At 25.6% G+C, this 15,330-nt stretch overlaps 1 protein-coding gene and 1 non-coding gene across 2 annotated transcripts; one reads left to right on the top strand and one right to left on the bottom strand.

The window, feature by feature from the left end:
* Positions 1-1,217: 1,217 nt before the first annotated feature.
* On the bottom strand, positions 1,218-3,038 carry LOC145837754 (uncharacterized). The gene is made up of 3 exons (XM_082945191.1): positions 2,849-3,038; positions 2,193-2,339; positions 1,218-1,892 (listed from the first exon to the last, which is right to left on the bottom strand). The coding sequence occupies exons 1-3, from the start codon at positions 3,011-3,013 to the stop codon at positions 1,545-1,547; spliced, it is 660 nt and encodes a 219-aa protein (XP_082801317.1). The 5' UTR covers positions 3,014-3,038; the 3' UTR covers positions 1,218-1,544.
* Positions 3,039-11,293: 8,255 nt separating this feature from the next.
* On the top strand, positions 11,294-11,365 carry Trnac-gca (transfer RNA cysteine (anticodon GCA)). Its single transcript has one exon. It is a non-coding gene; the product is annotated as a tRNA-Cys (tRNA).
* The last annotated feature ends 3,965 nt before the right edge of the window (positions 11,366-15,330 follow it).

Genomic DNA, 15,330 nt, shown 5'->3' with positions numbered 1-15,330 from the left:
TGAGCGTGTTATCTTAATTGCTTCAAGATCAAACCATTGTAAAAAAATAGTATATAACTTTTACTGATGATGGAAATAACGATTGAAGTTTCAGCTGTTTTTATGTTTATAAAAAATAAATAGTCCTGTATTAACTACTTTATCATATATTACTTCCAAACTAACTTTTTGGATAGTTGCAAATTTTTAAAACCTTTCTTTGTCTTTGCCGTATACATTTAGTTAAATATGATATGATAGATATAATAGAAGTTTACAAATGTTATTTAAAGCTAACGTATACTAAAACGGTTAGTAAGTTACTTTATATGCTTTCTTTAAAAACTTTATAGCATATATGTAAGTAATAGTTTTAAATTATCTTAAAAATACAGTTATGTACGTTGTAAAACAACCATATTTTCAAAACCTTTTTCTGCCTCTAATCAAGTTTTAAAACTATTGCGAACAAAATAAATTTCAGAACATACTCATGAATTGGTAATATTACAACATACTTAAAATGTACAAAGGTTATAAACTTTGTAATAACAAAAAAAAAGCTATTTAATCAATCAAATTTCCAACATAAAAAAGCTTTTCGTGTTGAAAATAATTTAATTAAGCGTAAAATATACTTCGTTTTATATTTAAACTTGAAGCATAACTAGTTATGTTTTTAAAGTTTTATCAATTTTACGATGTATCATGAACACAAATCAAACAAGCAGAAAAGTTTACTTTTTTTTTTTATACTGTATAACTTTTAAACAAAGTTGTTATACGAAAAGGTTTTTACTAGATATAAATAAACATTTTTTTAATAACATAAAAGGAAAAGTTAATTTAAAAACTATCTGTAACACAGCTTGTATTGTTTTAAAGTACTATAATAAAACTCTAAGCTTAAAAGTTTTCTACATGACAAAACCTTTATTTTTTAATTATTGTTAGAAGCATAAAGTATATGCTTTTAAACAATGTGAAGCGAAATAATCGTGAATAAAGTTTAAATTATGTGTAATCAAAACGCGCAATATTTTGCTACATTTTACAATTTGTATTAGTTTATAACTACATAAAAAAAAACGATGTTAAGAATGCTTTAATTAAAACACAAAAAAATAAGCTGATACCATACAACTTACTACGATTGAAGCCATATAGTTTATTTTAAATAACAGTTACCTACCGTGTAAACTTGGGTTTTAAATGGTTCATAGGCATGTTTTATAATATATTTTATTTACTTGGTTAACGCAATTTTACTACAAGAATGAAGAGCCTTGGTATTATAAAAATGAAAGCCATTACTAAGAAAAAAAGTAAGATTTACATGATTGCTTTTTAAGTTTTCACATTATTTTTTTAAAAGTTTAAAACATAACAGTTTTTATTTTATTAAACAGATAATTTATAACCTACAGTACTCAAAATAATATATTTTGATTAAGTATTAAAACAGTAATTTTGAAAAGTTGAAAATTACGCGACAAGCTATTTTTTTGAAAAATTTTACAAACAAAAATAAAAAAGCATAAAAGCTAAAAAAAACAATAATTTTATCATTTAACTTCCTTGATTAGCACGCTGTAATGCCCGTGCTTCTCTGCCAACCTCCCGTAAACCTTTTTAATATTTTCACCACCGGGAATTTCCCCCACAACGAAATCTTCGTACTTGTGTTTAACCAGCAACTTGTAACCGGACTTCAGTGCCAATATTTCTGGTACTTTCCAGGAGCAGGTGGCCGTCATGAGGGAAAGTCCCTTTTCAACGGCCTCGCGGTGGCACTGTTGGTTGAGCTGCCTAGCAACGCCCGATTTGAGCGCGTCCCTGGCAACGCACACTATCACGTGACGCATGAAGTTGCTGTGATTGGACAAAGCTGCCTTCTCCACATTGTACATGAACTGGAAAATAAATATAAATAAAGCAAGTTAGTCAAAACTTTTTCTAACCAAAAGTTAATCTGAAAGTATTTAAACATGAATAATCTTTAAATATTCTATAAGTATGTACTTATACTTAAATGTTTCTTTTGAACTTATGTTCAATTTGTAAGACGTAATAAGTCAAAACAGCGTTATAAACCAACTCTAGTATAAATTCGTGTTAAAATTAAGCAAAATATATTTAATTTGGTTCCAAACTTTTTATACTGTTCAATTTTTTTCTAAACTTGATAATTATAAACACCCCTTAAAACTAACAGTAGCAACAGACTGCATCTCCACACCAAACTTGTCAGTGTTCGCGTACTTTCCACATCTGTGTCCGATCCTGTTTATCCTGATTCCTTTTATATCTCCTGTGTCCTCTTCAATCGCAATGAACGAACAGTCGTCTTTCAATGTATCCTGTTTTTTATTGAAGTTTAATCATTTAAGCTTTTAAGATAAACTGAACTGAAATGTTTATAAAGCCAAACTTAAAGACTAATTTTAAGTTTTTTAAATTGATCATTTATTTTTTGTCAGATTCCTTAAAAAAAATATTTTTGACCTATAGTTCAGTTTTGCATACACTTATTGCTATTTTTTTTAAATACGTTTTTACCAGATGTGAAGTCTTAACTTTCTACACTTTGTAATAAAAAACATACAACTATACTTAAATACTACAAGTAAATATATACAATTCATATTATTATAAAATGATCTTTGTAAGATTATAAAAAACTTAAGCACAAACTTACTTACATAACAACTAAAATTATTTTAAAAATGTTGTAGTTTCTTACCAACTTAATATACTTTGCAAGAATAATTTAAAACGTACGTTTGTATTTTTAGCAATAAAAATATCAAATTATGACATCATATTCTTCTTAAAATTGTAAAAATCAAACTCAAACAAGTTCACCAACTTCAAACTGGTCTTCCAAGTAAATTCTTGCTTGTTCAAACACTGTTACGTCATTATCGATATGTTCTGACATCAGGGCCTCGTTGGGCACGAAATTTTTCATGACGAAACCGGACAGTTTTTCCTTGTCTTCCCTTACAATCTTTCTGATTGTGCATTTTGACATGTCGTATTTTTTATATTTGTTACAATTTTTTTCTGAAAACATGGTGATTTTTTAAAACATAGCAAACTTTTTATTGAAAGTACGATTAATCAACGAACGCATGAGCAAATTAATGAAACTATTTTAAACTTGAAACGTGAATGATTTACAAAGTAAGAAAAAGTTATGTAAGGTGCATGTTAGTCATGATACAAATTCAAACCGCAAGCATCATAATATTTGTACGTAATAATCTTTATAAGTTACAAAACATATACTTAAAAAGAGGTGCTTTTAGTTTTGTCACGTTAAAATAAACTGATTGGTTATATTATTAAGGAAATAAAAGTAAAATTTGTTTAAGTTAAACTCGGAGAAATCAACACAAAATATACTTCTACAAAACTAAAACCACCTTGTTTGTTTTCACTTATATACATACTTTACTACAAGTATTTGTTTATGTATGTTTTATAATGAAATATAACTTTGTTGTGCTTCTGTTGTTTACATAAAACTAAAACTAGTACAAAAAAACTAAATTGCAAACTTTTGTTCTTGTTAAGGTTAATTATTTTATAAAAGTTTGTTAAACCCTTTTTCACCCAGTCTAAAAAACACTAAAACTGAAGCAACTTCTACAAGTAATAGCTGCGTATGAAATTTAAAACCGTCAAATTCAAGTCTAAATGCTTTGTGTTACAGTTGAATAACTGCGCATTATCTGTAAAACATTCTAATATATTAAGTTACCATGAAAGTTGATCTCTAAATTCCTGATGTTTGGCAAATTTAATGGTCTGTTAAACTGAAACAATTTTATTGTGTCTGTAGCATTTATCGAATTAAAGATAAATACAAGGTTTTGGCAATGAAATTTGTTTAAGATGGATTATGATTTAAATGCATATTGCTGCAAAATTTATTAAAAACAAACGTCATTGATGACATATAAGTTGGCATTTAAATAGATGGGTAGGTCTTTTTATGGGTAGTATTTTATGGGCACTATTTTATGTGTAGAATTGCTGCAATCAATTCTGCCTATAATTTGGTGTGATGTCATTAACATTATGTGTAGTATTTACATGTTGCTGCAATTAAGTTGCTGCAATTAAATGAAAAGTAAAACACTCTCCAGGCCTTATCTAAATATTATGGATAGTTTTTGAGTTTTAAATTTATTAACAAACAAATAAAAAAAACTTGAATACACATAAACCAATAGTTTGATTTATTTGTACATTTATTTAAGTTGCATTTTGTAAACTAACAGAAGTAGTGGCTAGACTTATTAAAAGATTATGGATAATTTTTCTATCTAAGATTTAATAAAGAAAAAAAAAAGCTTAATTACACTTGAACCAATTGTTTGATTTAAAAGTATATTTGTGTAATTTATATTTTTTATTCTACCAGAAGTAATGGCTTGGCATGTTTTAAATATTTTGGATATTTCTTTATTTAAGATTTTATAAACAAAATTAAAATTGAACACACATAAACCAATTGTTTGATTTATAGTTGTATATATGTAATTTACATTTAGTAAACTTGTAGAAGTAGTGGTTTGGCCTTATGTGTACTATTTTATGGGCACTATTTTATTTGTAGAATTGCTTCAATTAACTTATGTTATTTCATTTAAATTATGGGTAGTATTTAGATGTTGCTGCAATTAAGTAAAAATAAGATACTGTCTACTTTTAAATCAAACAATTGGTTTAAGTGTATTCAAGCTTTTTTTATATTGAATATTACATAAAAAAACTAACCATAATCTTTTAATAAGTCTATCCACTACTTCTCTTAGTTTACAAAATACAATTCAAATAAGTGTACAAATAAATCAAACTATTGGTTTATGTGTATTCAAGTTATTTTTTATGTGTTTGTTTACAAATTTAAAACTACAAAAACTATCCATAATATTTATATAAGGCTTAGAATCATTCTTCTTTATTTTTCATTTAGTTGTAGCAACATCTAAATACTACCCATTGAATATAATTGATTGAAGCAATTCTACACATAAAATAGTGCCCATAAAATAGTACACATAAGAGCAAACCACTACTTTGATAAGTTTACTAAATATAAATTACATATATACAACTATAAATCAAACAATTGGTTTATGTGTGTTCAATTTTAGTTTTTTTATTTTGTTTATAAAATCATAAATAAATAAAAGTCTCAAAATATTTATAATATGCCAAGCCATTGCTTCTGTTAATATAAAAAATATAAATTACATAATTATACTTTTAAATCAAACAATTGGTTTAAGTGTATTCAAGTTTTTTTTCTATATTAAATCTTAAAAAAAAATTATCCATAATCTTTTAATAAGTCTAGTCTATATTTCTGTTAGTTTACTAAATATAAATTACATATATACAACTATAAATCAAACAATTGGTTTATGTGTGTTCAATTTTAGTTTTTTTATTTTGTTTATAAAATCATAAATAAATAAAAGTCTCAAAATATTTATAATATGCCAAGCCATTGCTTCTGTTAATATAAAAAATATAAATTACACAATTATACTTTTAAATCAAACAATTGGTTCAAGTGTAATTAAGCTTTTTTTTTTTCTTTATTAAATCTTAGATAGAAAAATTATCCATAATCTTTTAATAAGTCTAGCCACTACTTCTGTTAGTTTACAAAATGCAACTTAAATAAATGTACAAATAAATCAAACTATTGGTTTATGTGTATTCAAGTTTTTTTTTATTTGTTTGTTAATAAATTTTAAAACTCAAAAACTATCCATAATATTTAGATAAGGCCTGGACAGTGTTTTACTTTTCATTTAATTGCAGCAACTTAATTGCAGCAACATGTAAATACTACACATAATGTTAATGACATCACATCAAATTATAGGCAGAATTGATTGCAGCAATTCTACACATAAAATAGTGCCCATAAAATAGTACACATAAAAAGTCCTACCGTAAATAGATTAAGATGTATTAAGTAAATTTTACAACATTTTGAAGTAAGGTACTGCTTTAATATTTACTTCAATAAACTGCATTAAAAGGTTTTTTACAGAGCTAGTTAAAAACATTCAAGTTTAAATTACCTTTATAACCTAGTTTTTATTGATTTTCTATTAATATTTCAAAAAAAAAAATCGTACATGTTCTTTTCAACACTTAACTTTTCAACTTTTTTATACCTTTTAGTTTTATAGGCTTACCTTTATCACCAAAAGACAAAAGTTAAAAACTATAAGTTATAGTTGTAAATTTTTATTTATGGTGAAACTTAACAAAATAAACCAAACATCCACAACTGTGAAAAAAAAATTATTAGTTCAAACAAACTGTTTTCATTATGCTTTATTCAGTAAACTATAACGAACGGATTCCAATTAGTATTGTTTTTACGATAAAAAATTTAACTTGTTTATCATTTTCAAGTTGTTATACTAAGCTTAAAGCCTTGTTCTGAAAACGAAAGCGAATTATAACAAGAAACTAGGAACAAAGAGAAACATTATGTATGAACAAAATTATATATAGAGAAAATACAAAGAAAAACCACCAACTTACAGCTTCTAAATTAGAAGTACTGCTTAAGGTCATATATATGTAGAGCAACATTTTGTTATAAATTACGCATTGTGCACAAGAGCTAGAATGTATATTTGTTAAATTCTAAACGCAAATTACTATTTAATGATATAAAATGAAAAGTTCATGGCAAAAATGTTTTATATTTAATAAAAATGTTGATTGTTGATGGTTATGCGGTACAGTTATTTGCTAAACTTATTAAAAAATGATGTTACATTTTTTAATGTTTTCGGTGATCTAATTATAGTGTAGATATTTTCTTAAAACTTAAATAATAAGTAGAATACTCGTTAGTTTTTATTACAGTTTACATCAAAGAAACGTTCTTATTACATATAATACAAAGTTAAACTTTTATATAAAGGTATTTATATGTAAAACTTTGTGAAGTTTTATAAAAACTAAATTAAGTACGAAATTTTGGTTTGTGTTTAGATAACTTAGTTAAATAACTATTTTTCATATTTTTTGTTTCAAAATTATAAACAATGACTTATAAGTTTTGTCTAAGAAAACTTTAAAAGCTTGACAAATACTTAAACAAAAGTTATATTTAAACATAAACAGTTTTTAAAAAGTCAATTTTTATTAATTATAATAATATTAAAATTTTATCATTCCCTAGCACTATTTAGTTTATAAATTAACACTTGTTAATTCAAGTTCGAATACACTTAGAATTTTTATAAAACATGATATAATAATTATTATTGATAATAATGCAATAAATAAAATTGTTCGTATACAAATATGTCTCTAGAAAACTTATGAAAATGTAGAAGTTATACCACAAAATTCCTGTAAAAGGAAACTAGTTTTGGAGAAATATTTCCCTAAAACGATTTACAATCAATTAAGCTTATTAAGCACTTATTCAAAAACCGTTCTGAATATAGATACGCAACAGTTGAGATTATAATTTTAGCGTATAACTTAAAACTATAGTTTAAAACTAAATGAATGTTGTATAAACTGGTTTTGTCAGAGTTGATACAGCAAAAAAACTAGTACATTGAAATAAGTACTTTATAAAAGTTTGAACATTTATTAGCTACCATTTTTTACTAGCTTTACTTGCAAGTTTTGTATTATATTTTAAAGATGCTTTTTTTAAACTTAGTTTTGAATCAAGTTCAAGTTAAATATTTTGGCAACAACTTTTTTAATTTGAAATAATTTTAGTCAAACATTATTTCAAACTATGTTGATTGATTAAAGTTAAAAACTTAAACATCGCCGCTAGATAGTATTAAAAAAAAACTTTGTCTTAATAATAAGATAAAATTATAATACAAATAAATATAAACGATTGCAACAATATGCAAACTTATATCATACTTGCCAACGAAGCTAAATTTCTTACATTTTTACTGTTTTTAAAAACCTAGTATATTTGAAATTAAAAAAAGAAATAAAAAATAAATATAATAAAATCCGAAAGTTAAAGATTTTTTCATAATAATCTACTCTTTTATCTTTTTGTAAAATATAAACTAGTAGTTTTTTGTTAGTTAAAGTCAAAAACCAAAAATAATTATAGCTAGCTTGGTTAAACTTATACAAAACCAACTAAACACATTCAACTATAAATATGACATAAATTTAATTGTTAAATAAACTAGTCTTGAATATTTTTGTTCGAAATATTAAGCTAAACAAAAGCTTTACTAAAAAACTTCCTTTTAGTCGAAAACTTTTTTCCAAATCTGCAAATCTCAAAAAGCTTAAACAAATTCTTTTTTACAGTAGTATTGTTTGAAGAAAATAGAACTATTACGTTTTGTAAGTATTGCTTTAGGTCACTGATATGTCATTGATATATAGGGTAAAACAACATGCAAACATTGAACAATGATGTACCATATAAAAAACACGAAATTTGTTTCATTTTTATGTCAGGTTTTGTGCTCTTATAGGAAAGTTTTTTACACTTTAAGATGAAACCTTCGATTAATTGTGTTATTCAGATTTATGGAAAATCTGAAGCTCTATCACATAACATGTTTTTTTTAAATTTTATATCAAAAGCTTTTATAGAAAAATATTGTTTTGCAGACTATACACTAAACAATTTACAACATCTAAATAATTCAACACAATCAATTTAAAAATACTGTTAATTTAAGTTCAAAGAAAGCTTTTTTTTTTAATTTAAAATACTTATATTTGTATACTTTAAACTTATCTCTATCATTAATGAATAAACAACTAAATAAACAATTTTTATTGAAACTAAGACTTTCAGCAGCAAAAACAAATCGAACAAAACAACTCTATGTTTTTGGTGGTACTTAGTATATATATAAATTGTTAGCTTACATGTAAAACAAACAAGACTTAGTTTTAGAAGCTTTTAAAAGTGTTTATTTCAACTTTTATATTATAGCTAACACGATAAAATCAGTATTGAAGCAATTTTAAGTTAAATTCTAAGTTTCGTAAAAAAATTTTTAAGTTTTTAGAATTAAAGCTATTTGACTAGTATGCTAGTTTCAGGAAGCTTTATACAGTAAAATAGCAAGTTCTCATTAAATCTATTAAATCAAGTTTATTGCCACTAAAACATCTTAGCAGGAAACTAGGATTTGAGAAAATGTGCACCAAGTATCTTACGATTGTAAAACATTTGTGTCGGGTGAAAATGTTTTAGATATAGTTACGCAATAATAGTTCAGATTAAAGTTGTACAGATTTTAGTTAAGTTAGGCTTTTATAAGCATAATGCTGATTGTTTTTCATATAACGCCTTCCTTCTAAAATTAGTTTAATCTAATATTATGATTGTTGAAACTTATTGGTTTTACACTTAAATCTTTTAAATGCTGTTTAATGTATTTTATTGTAATTGTTTGTTAGTAGTTAACATAATGATTTATAAGTTAGCTTATTAAATTTTTAATTAGTACTTATTTTAAATATTTATTTGTTTTATTATGTATGCTACTTTGATATACAAAACTTTTTTTTATCTACTAATCCGATATTCCTATGTTTAAAACTCTCAACTTAAAAAGTTTTTATTTAAATTACAAAAATTTTTTTTTTTAATTTTGTTGTCGCAATATTCACGAGATAAATTTATTTAAAAGCGGATGTTGTAAACTGTTTTACGCAGTTTTCGTTACGTGCTTCCAGTATTGAAAAAACAAAAAAAAAATTATTTTTAGGAGTTAATATTCATTTCAATGCGTATATTTTTGCGTTTGTCTTTCAAATACGCGCATAATTGGTGAATTAGTTATTCCGCGCATCAAGTTACGATTAATTCCAACGTTTTATTTTCTACTTTCGAGAATCAAGAAAACGTCTACATCGCGGAGTTGATGTTAGTGTTTTATATAACTTTATGACTATTAATACTTTTTATAGATTTTATTCGTGTCGTGTTTTATTAGTTTCTTTCTTCAGAACTAAGAATTATCATTGAAAATAAAGTAAAATGCATTTATTCAAAGAATGTTTTGTTCATAACTTGGAGATAAGTTTTGTCACTTATTACTGTTAGCATATTATTTACTACTCGTAAGTACAGCAGTCAGTTAGTAAGTTACTGGAGACCACGTAGTTAAGACATAAACATAACCAGTATCGTTAAATACAACCTATTTGGTTAAATTTTCACCAGCTTATGCAACCACTTTTCTTTGAAAAAATTAAAAATTTAGGTCAATTGGAGTTTACTTCTCTCCTATTGTCATTTTTTTACCAAGTTCATTTGTAAAGTGTTATAGTGTTAGAATGAATAAAAATTTATTTTAAAACGCAAAAACATACTGGAATATAGTTGAATACTAAACTGATTGTTACAGTTTTACGTTGACTATTAGCATAGTAACTGCAGTAAGCATGTAGTTTATAGTGTAAGTAAAAACTATAACTTGTCTTGAATTAGTAAAATATTTTAAGTCAAGCTCACAACTTTGCGTTGCTTAAAAGCTTGTTAAAATGTTAAACTTATGTATTAAATTAAACTTTTCTGATTTAAATAGAGAAATTTTAAAGTTATTTACAATTTAAACTATAGAGCGTGAAAAGATAAAAATAATTTAAGATACCTGTCAACTATAAAATTGAGCATATTGTTAAACTTAAATCCCGAGTTTTACATATTCTTAATAATGTGGCAACCAAACTTGTTAGTTTTAATTAATTTAATTAAATTGGTTTTATAATTCAAACTTTACCCTAATCAAAAACCAATCTTATCTTTTCACTAAAAGATGATCACGTTAAAAATGATGTAGTTTTGCTGACAGCAACATAAATATAGTGAAATAAAAATAAAAAATATAATAGAAAAGTTAACACAACACTATAATGTATTTAAATATTTGTGAACAATGATAACTGTAAAGTTACATATAAAAGTCGAAATGTTTTAATATTAAAAGTTTGAAGTCTTTGCCCTCAAATGATATAATAAGTTTATTGTTTTACTACAGTTGAAATGACATAACCAAGTATCAATGATTAATTAATATCAAAACTCTTCTCGATCATAACTAAATAAAATGAATATTAAATACACATTGATAACTGTTCGGGAATCTGCTGTAATACACCCGTAATTAACCTAATAAATTTTCACGATTGAACATAGCAGATTGAATTTTCAAATCAAATTAATAGCTCATTCAAACGCACTTGTATCGTGCTTCAGGCTGTTTACGTTAAATTTATAAACACCAAAATACTTGTGAAGATGTGCGGGGATATAGCTCAGTGGTAGAGCAATCGACTGCAGATCGATAGGTCCTTGGTTCAAATCCGAGTGTCCCCTCCATTTTTAGTTTTGTTTAATCTTGGTTTTTCGACCAAATTTATATTTTAGGGCGCTAAATTAGACATTCTACTACTATCTATCAATATAAATATCCTAATAACATTCAAGCTGCAAATTATAACAATGCTGCTATTTTATTTCTACAAAAAAAGGTCAGCTATTCAGAAACTAAGTACAGAACTCTCTTAAAATGCTTTAGAGTTAGTTTTGAACACCAACGTAGTATTTCTCTAAAATGCTTAACAATGTTTTGTAGTTGTCAACAAGGCAAAAATAAACATTTCTCAATCTTGTAAAAATATGGTGTTATTTGAACTAACTTTTGTATGACTTATGTTTTTAGAAGCAAGCATAAAAAACTTTAGATTACTTATAAAAACTAAATTTAACTACTAAAATAAAAATTAATCCTATTTCACAAAGTCGTGGATTAGCATGTTTGCTTTGATATTAACAAATGAACATAATTGAAAGTAAAGCACTTTGCTAAACTAGATTTTATTTGAACTGTCAGTTAATTTGTAGTAATTTTCTTGATTTGTTGAACATAACTACAAAGCAGGCTGACACCTTTTTTTTAAAGTTATGTCCAATTATAATTTAATGAGTGTCATTCATCAGTAAAAAAGCGCTCGGCTAGTTCAGCAGGTAGAGCGTTGGACTTTTACACCCAATGGTCGTGTGTTTGAGCCCCACGTTGGCCCTGAAATGCTAGTTTTTTATTAAACAAAAAAAAAACGGCTATAACTTTAATTTTTTATAACTGTATTCCTACTAGAAAAACAACTTTAAAGTTTGGTAAAGCTAAGCACAGTAAATCATTGGATGAAACATTAATAACACGAAAAAATAAAAGCTCAAAGTAATGTCGGTATATAAATAGACCTTTTGGTCATCAAGTTATACACCACTTAAAAATCTATGTCCAAACTGTATTGTTAAGCACTTACTTTTAGCATTATAGTACTTCATAATAAGTTTTTTTTTACTTACCCTTTTGAAAAACTTTTGATACTATAAATAAAATTGTGTAACGTTCGATAACCAAGAAGTTTTTTTATGCGCAAAGTTTCTGTCTTTGTATAATATTGATTTTAATCAAAAAAAAAGTTACGTTCTCCGGGAATAGAACCCAGGCGAGAATCATACCAGTGAACTAACAATACTTGCGTTTTAAAAAAAAGTTTTACTGTTTACAAAACTCACGCAACTTAATTATCTCGTGTGCAGCACAACTTATCAAATACTCACACGAAAAATATAACTTTACTTTTCAAGTTTTTTAACTTAGTTTTAAACAGTGTTCAAAACAAATGTTTTTAGCTCTAAATTTTTTTTTTGATGAACTAAAAAACAGTTATAAAAACACAACTGAATCAAAAGAGGAGTCATTGAACAATAGTTCAAAGTAAAAGTTTTTAATAATTTAAAAGGTGTAACTTGCTTCGCAAGTTGATGACTTTTTTAACTCTACTACATTCTTAATTTCTTTAAGGTTATTTAGGCAGAGTGTATGGTAACATACAGTTTTGTTTACAGAGAACAAGACTTATTTGAAAACCACTTTCTCATTTTTGGAGATACCGCGAATGTAGCATATTTTATTAGTAATCCTGCTATAAATTAAGTTGTAACGAAACTGTTGTAATAAGTTTTTTTTTTTGATAGTTCTAAAAAGCCTAACCAAACAATGTGTACAAAGTGTAAATTCGCTTGAGGTGTTTGTACCCATAAATACGCCTAAGACCTTTTTTGCTCTTCATCTTCAGATTATCTAGTGTAAATTTCAAATTAGAGCCTTATAGCCCCCTTGCGGACCCTTTACTACTCACTCCCCCTTTTCACAGCTTATGACCCTTAAATTTCTAAAATGGCCTTCAAGGGGTCCATATCACCCCACTTTAGGAAACCCTGACTTATTTCAATTATTTAGACTTTTTATTTGGTTTGCACCTTAATATTTTATGAACTTAAGTCACTTATATTAAAAACTTACTTGAAACTTTGTTTAATGGTAAGTGTAACACCTGATTGCTCAATAAATTAAGACCAACTTGTAAAAAGCAAATGTTTTTAGTTTAATAAAAAAAGTTTCTTCTGCTGTTTAAATTATAGTTTTTGTAAAACTGTTGTTTAAATTACTAATTTTTTTAACTTGATGTTTTAAATAGGGCAATATGTGAACCAAAATATTGTTATTTTCTTCTATTTTACTGCAAGAAAATAAAGCTTCTTAAAGCTTTAAACGTTAACTTTTAATGAAAACCGTTTTTTTGTAGTTCCAAAATTTATTCAGAAGTTGAAAAAAAAATTTAATTATGGTTACATAAGCTTTGTATTTATCACATGAGTTATCTGAAAACATGCTCATTTTACAGCTACATAATTCATTTTAAGATGTAACACTAAAAGGCGTTAAATCCTAGAGATCCTGATAAGCTAAGCTTATCGGAATATATATCACTGTCAGTGAAACGCCGTTAGTCGGAATTAAGTTTTGACACAAAAAAATTTGTGGAAATTTATTTTAATGTAACTAAGTTACATATCCGTCTTACTCTTTAAACTTATATTGTTTCATAGAAGATATGGAATATTTTAGTTTAATTATAATTTATCGACTACACTTACGTTTTTATTAACTTGAACAGTTTTATGCCTTTACACAATTTTATCCGCTAGTTGCAGTAAAGATCAAACGTGTTTTAATTTTCGGAATTCAATCCGCTTCGAGCTATTTAAGTTGGAAACCTGACAGCTAGCTGAAGTGTGAAGTATTTCTCAAGTGTAATTAAAAGTTAATTTTATCAGTTTTCAGCTTAATTAGAAAGTTTTTTATCAAGGTTGTAAAGTTTTTTTTAGAAATGTCGGTTTAAACAGAATTTAAAAGTTACATTTGTTGTTCGAAGCTTTATTCAGGAAACGATTAAAACTAGCTACACTTTTGTGTTTAGTGCTTGGTTAAACTGTAGACTTTTAACAATAAATGAATGTTTGTTTTTTTTGAACTTCTGTTAGTATTAGTCGAAGACAGATTATAAAATTCGTTTGATATGTGTAAATACAAACTAACTATTTCTAAATAATTGTGTTCAAACTTGAGTTAAAACTAAAACCATTTTGTAATGTTCATGTTGCTTTGATAAAATCCTGCATAAACACTTTATAACACTTTTGAAAACTGTGCATAAATAATAGTTATGTAATTCAAATAAACTGATATCTAAGCAAACTGTTTTTATTATATCTTACATTTATAAAAGCTAAGTAGCAACAAAAGAAATTACTTGTAAAATACAAACTAGTTTGTTTTGTATCAAATAACAAAGCAATGAAAACTATTTAACAATTTGTTTTAATTGTTTTATAAACAAGTTTTTAAGAAGGAAATGTGTAACACATAAAAACCTTATTTCTTAAACTTGTAAACTAAGCGCTAGTTTATTATGATGTACACTCCTTCTAGCGTTTTAAGTTTGAAACTAGAACTAATGATATAAGTGTAAAAATTATTCAGGTTTTATTGAAACTTTTTTCAACTTATCGGTTTTCAGTTCAATCAGAAATTCGTTTTCCAAGATTTTTTGAACTAACTTGAACTAAAACTTATAAACATATTTCAATTTTTTTTTTCAGAAAACAATAGAAATGAGTTTAATTACATTGCTTAGTACTTTGTAAATTATAAACTTTGAAATTAGTAATCTTTTCTGTTTGTTCTAACAGAAGTATTAAAATTATAATTTTCCTAAGATATAACCTGTTTCTAAGAACCAATATGTTATAATTAGACTTGAGTTAAAACTTTATATAGTTTGTCGTATTGTTTACAATGTAATTATTTTTTATAGTGTTTAAAAAAGTAGTTGTGTAAATCAAAAGAGTTTATACTTTCACAAACGTGGTCTTACCATAAAAAAATCTTAGTTGCAACAAAAGAATTCACTTTTAGAGTACAAAAA

The sequence above is a fragment of the Thalia democratica genome, chromosome 6 (assembly GCF_965202585.1).
Source record: "Thalia democratica chromosome 6, ktThaDemo2.hap1.1, whole genome shotgun sequence".
NCBI lineage: Eukaryota > Metazoa > Chordata > Thaliacea > Salpida > Salpidae > Thalia > Thalia democratica.
The sequence above is the reverse complement of the archived record's forward strand: the minus strand, read 5'-3'. Positions and strand labels throughout refer to the sequence as shown.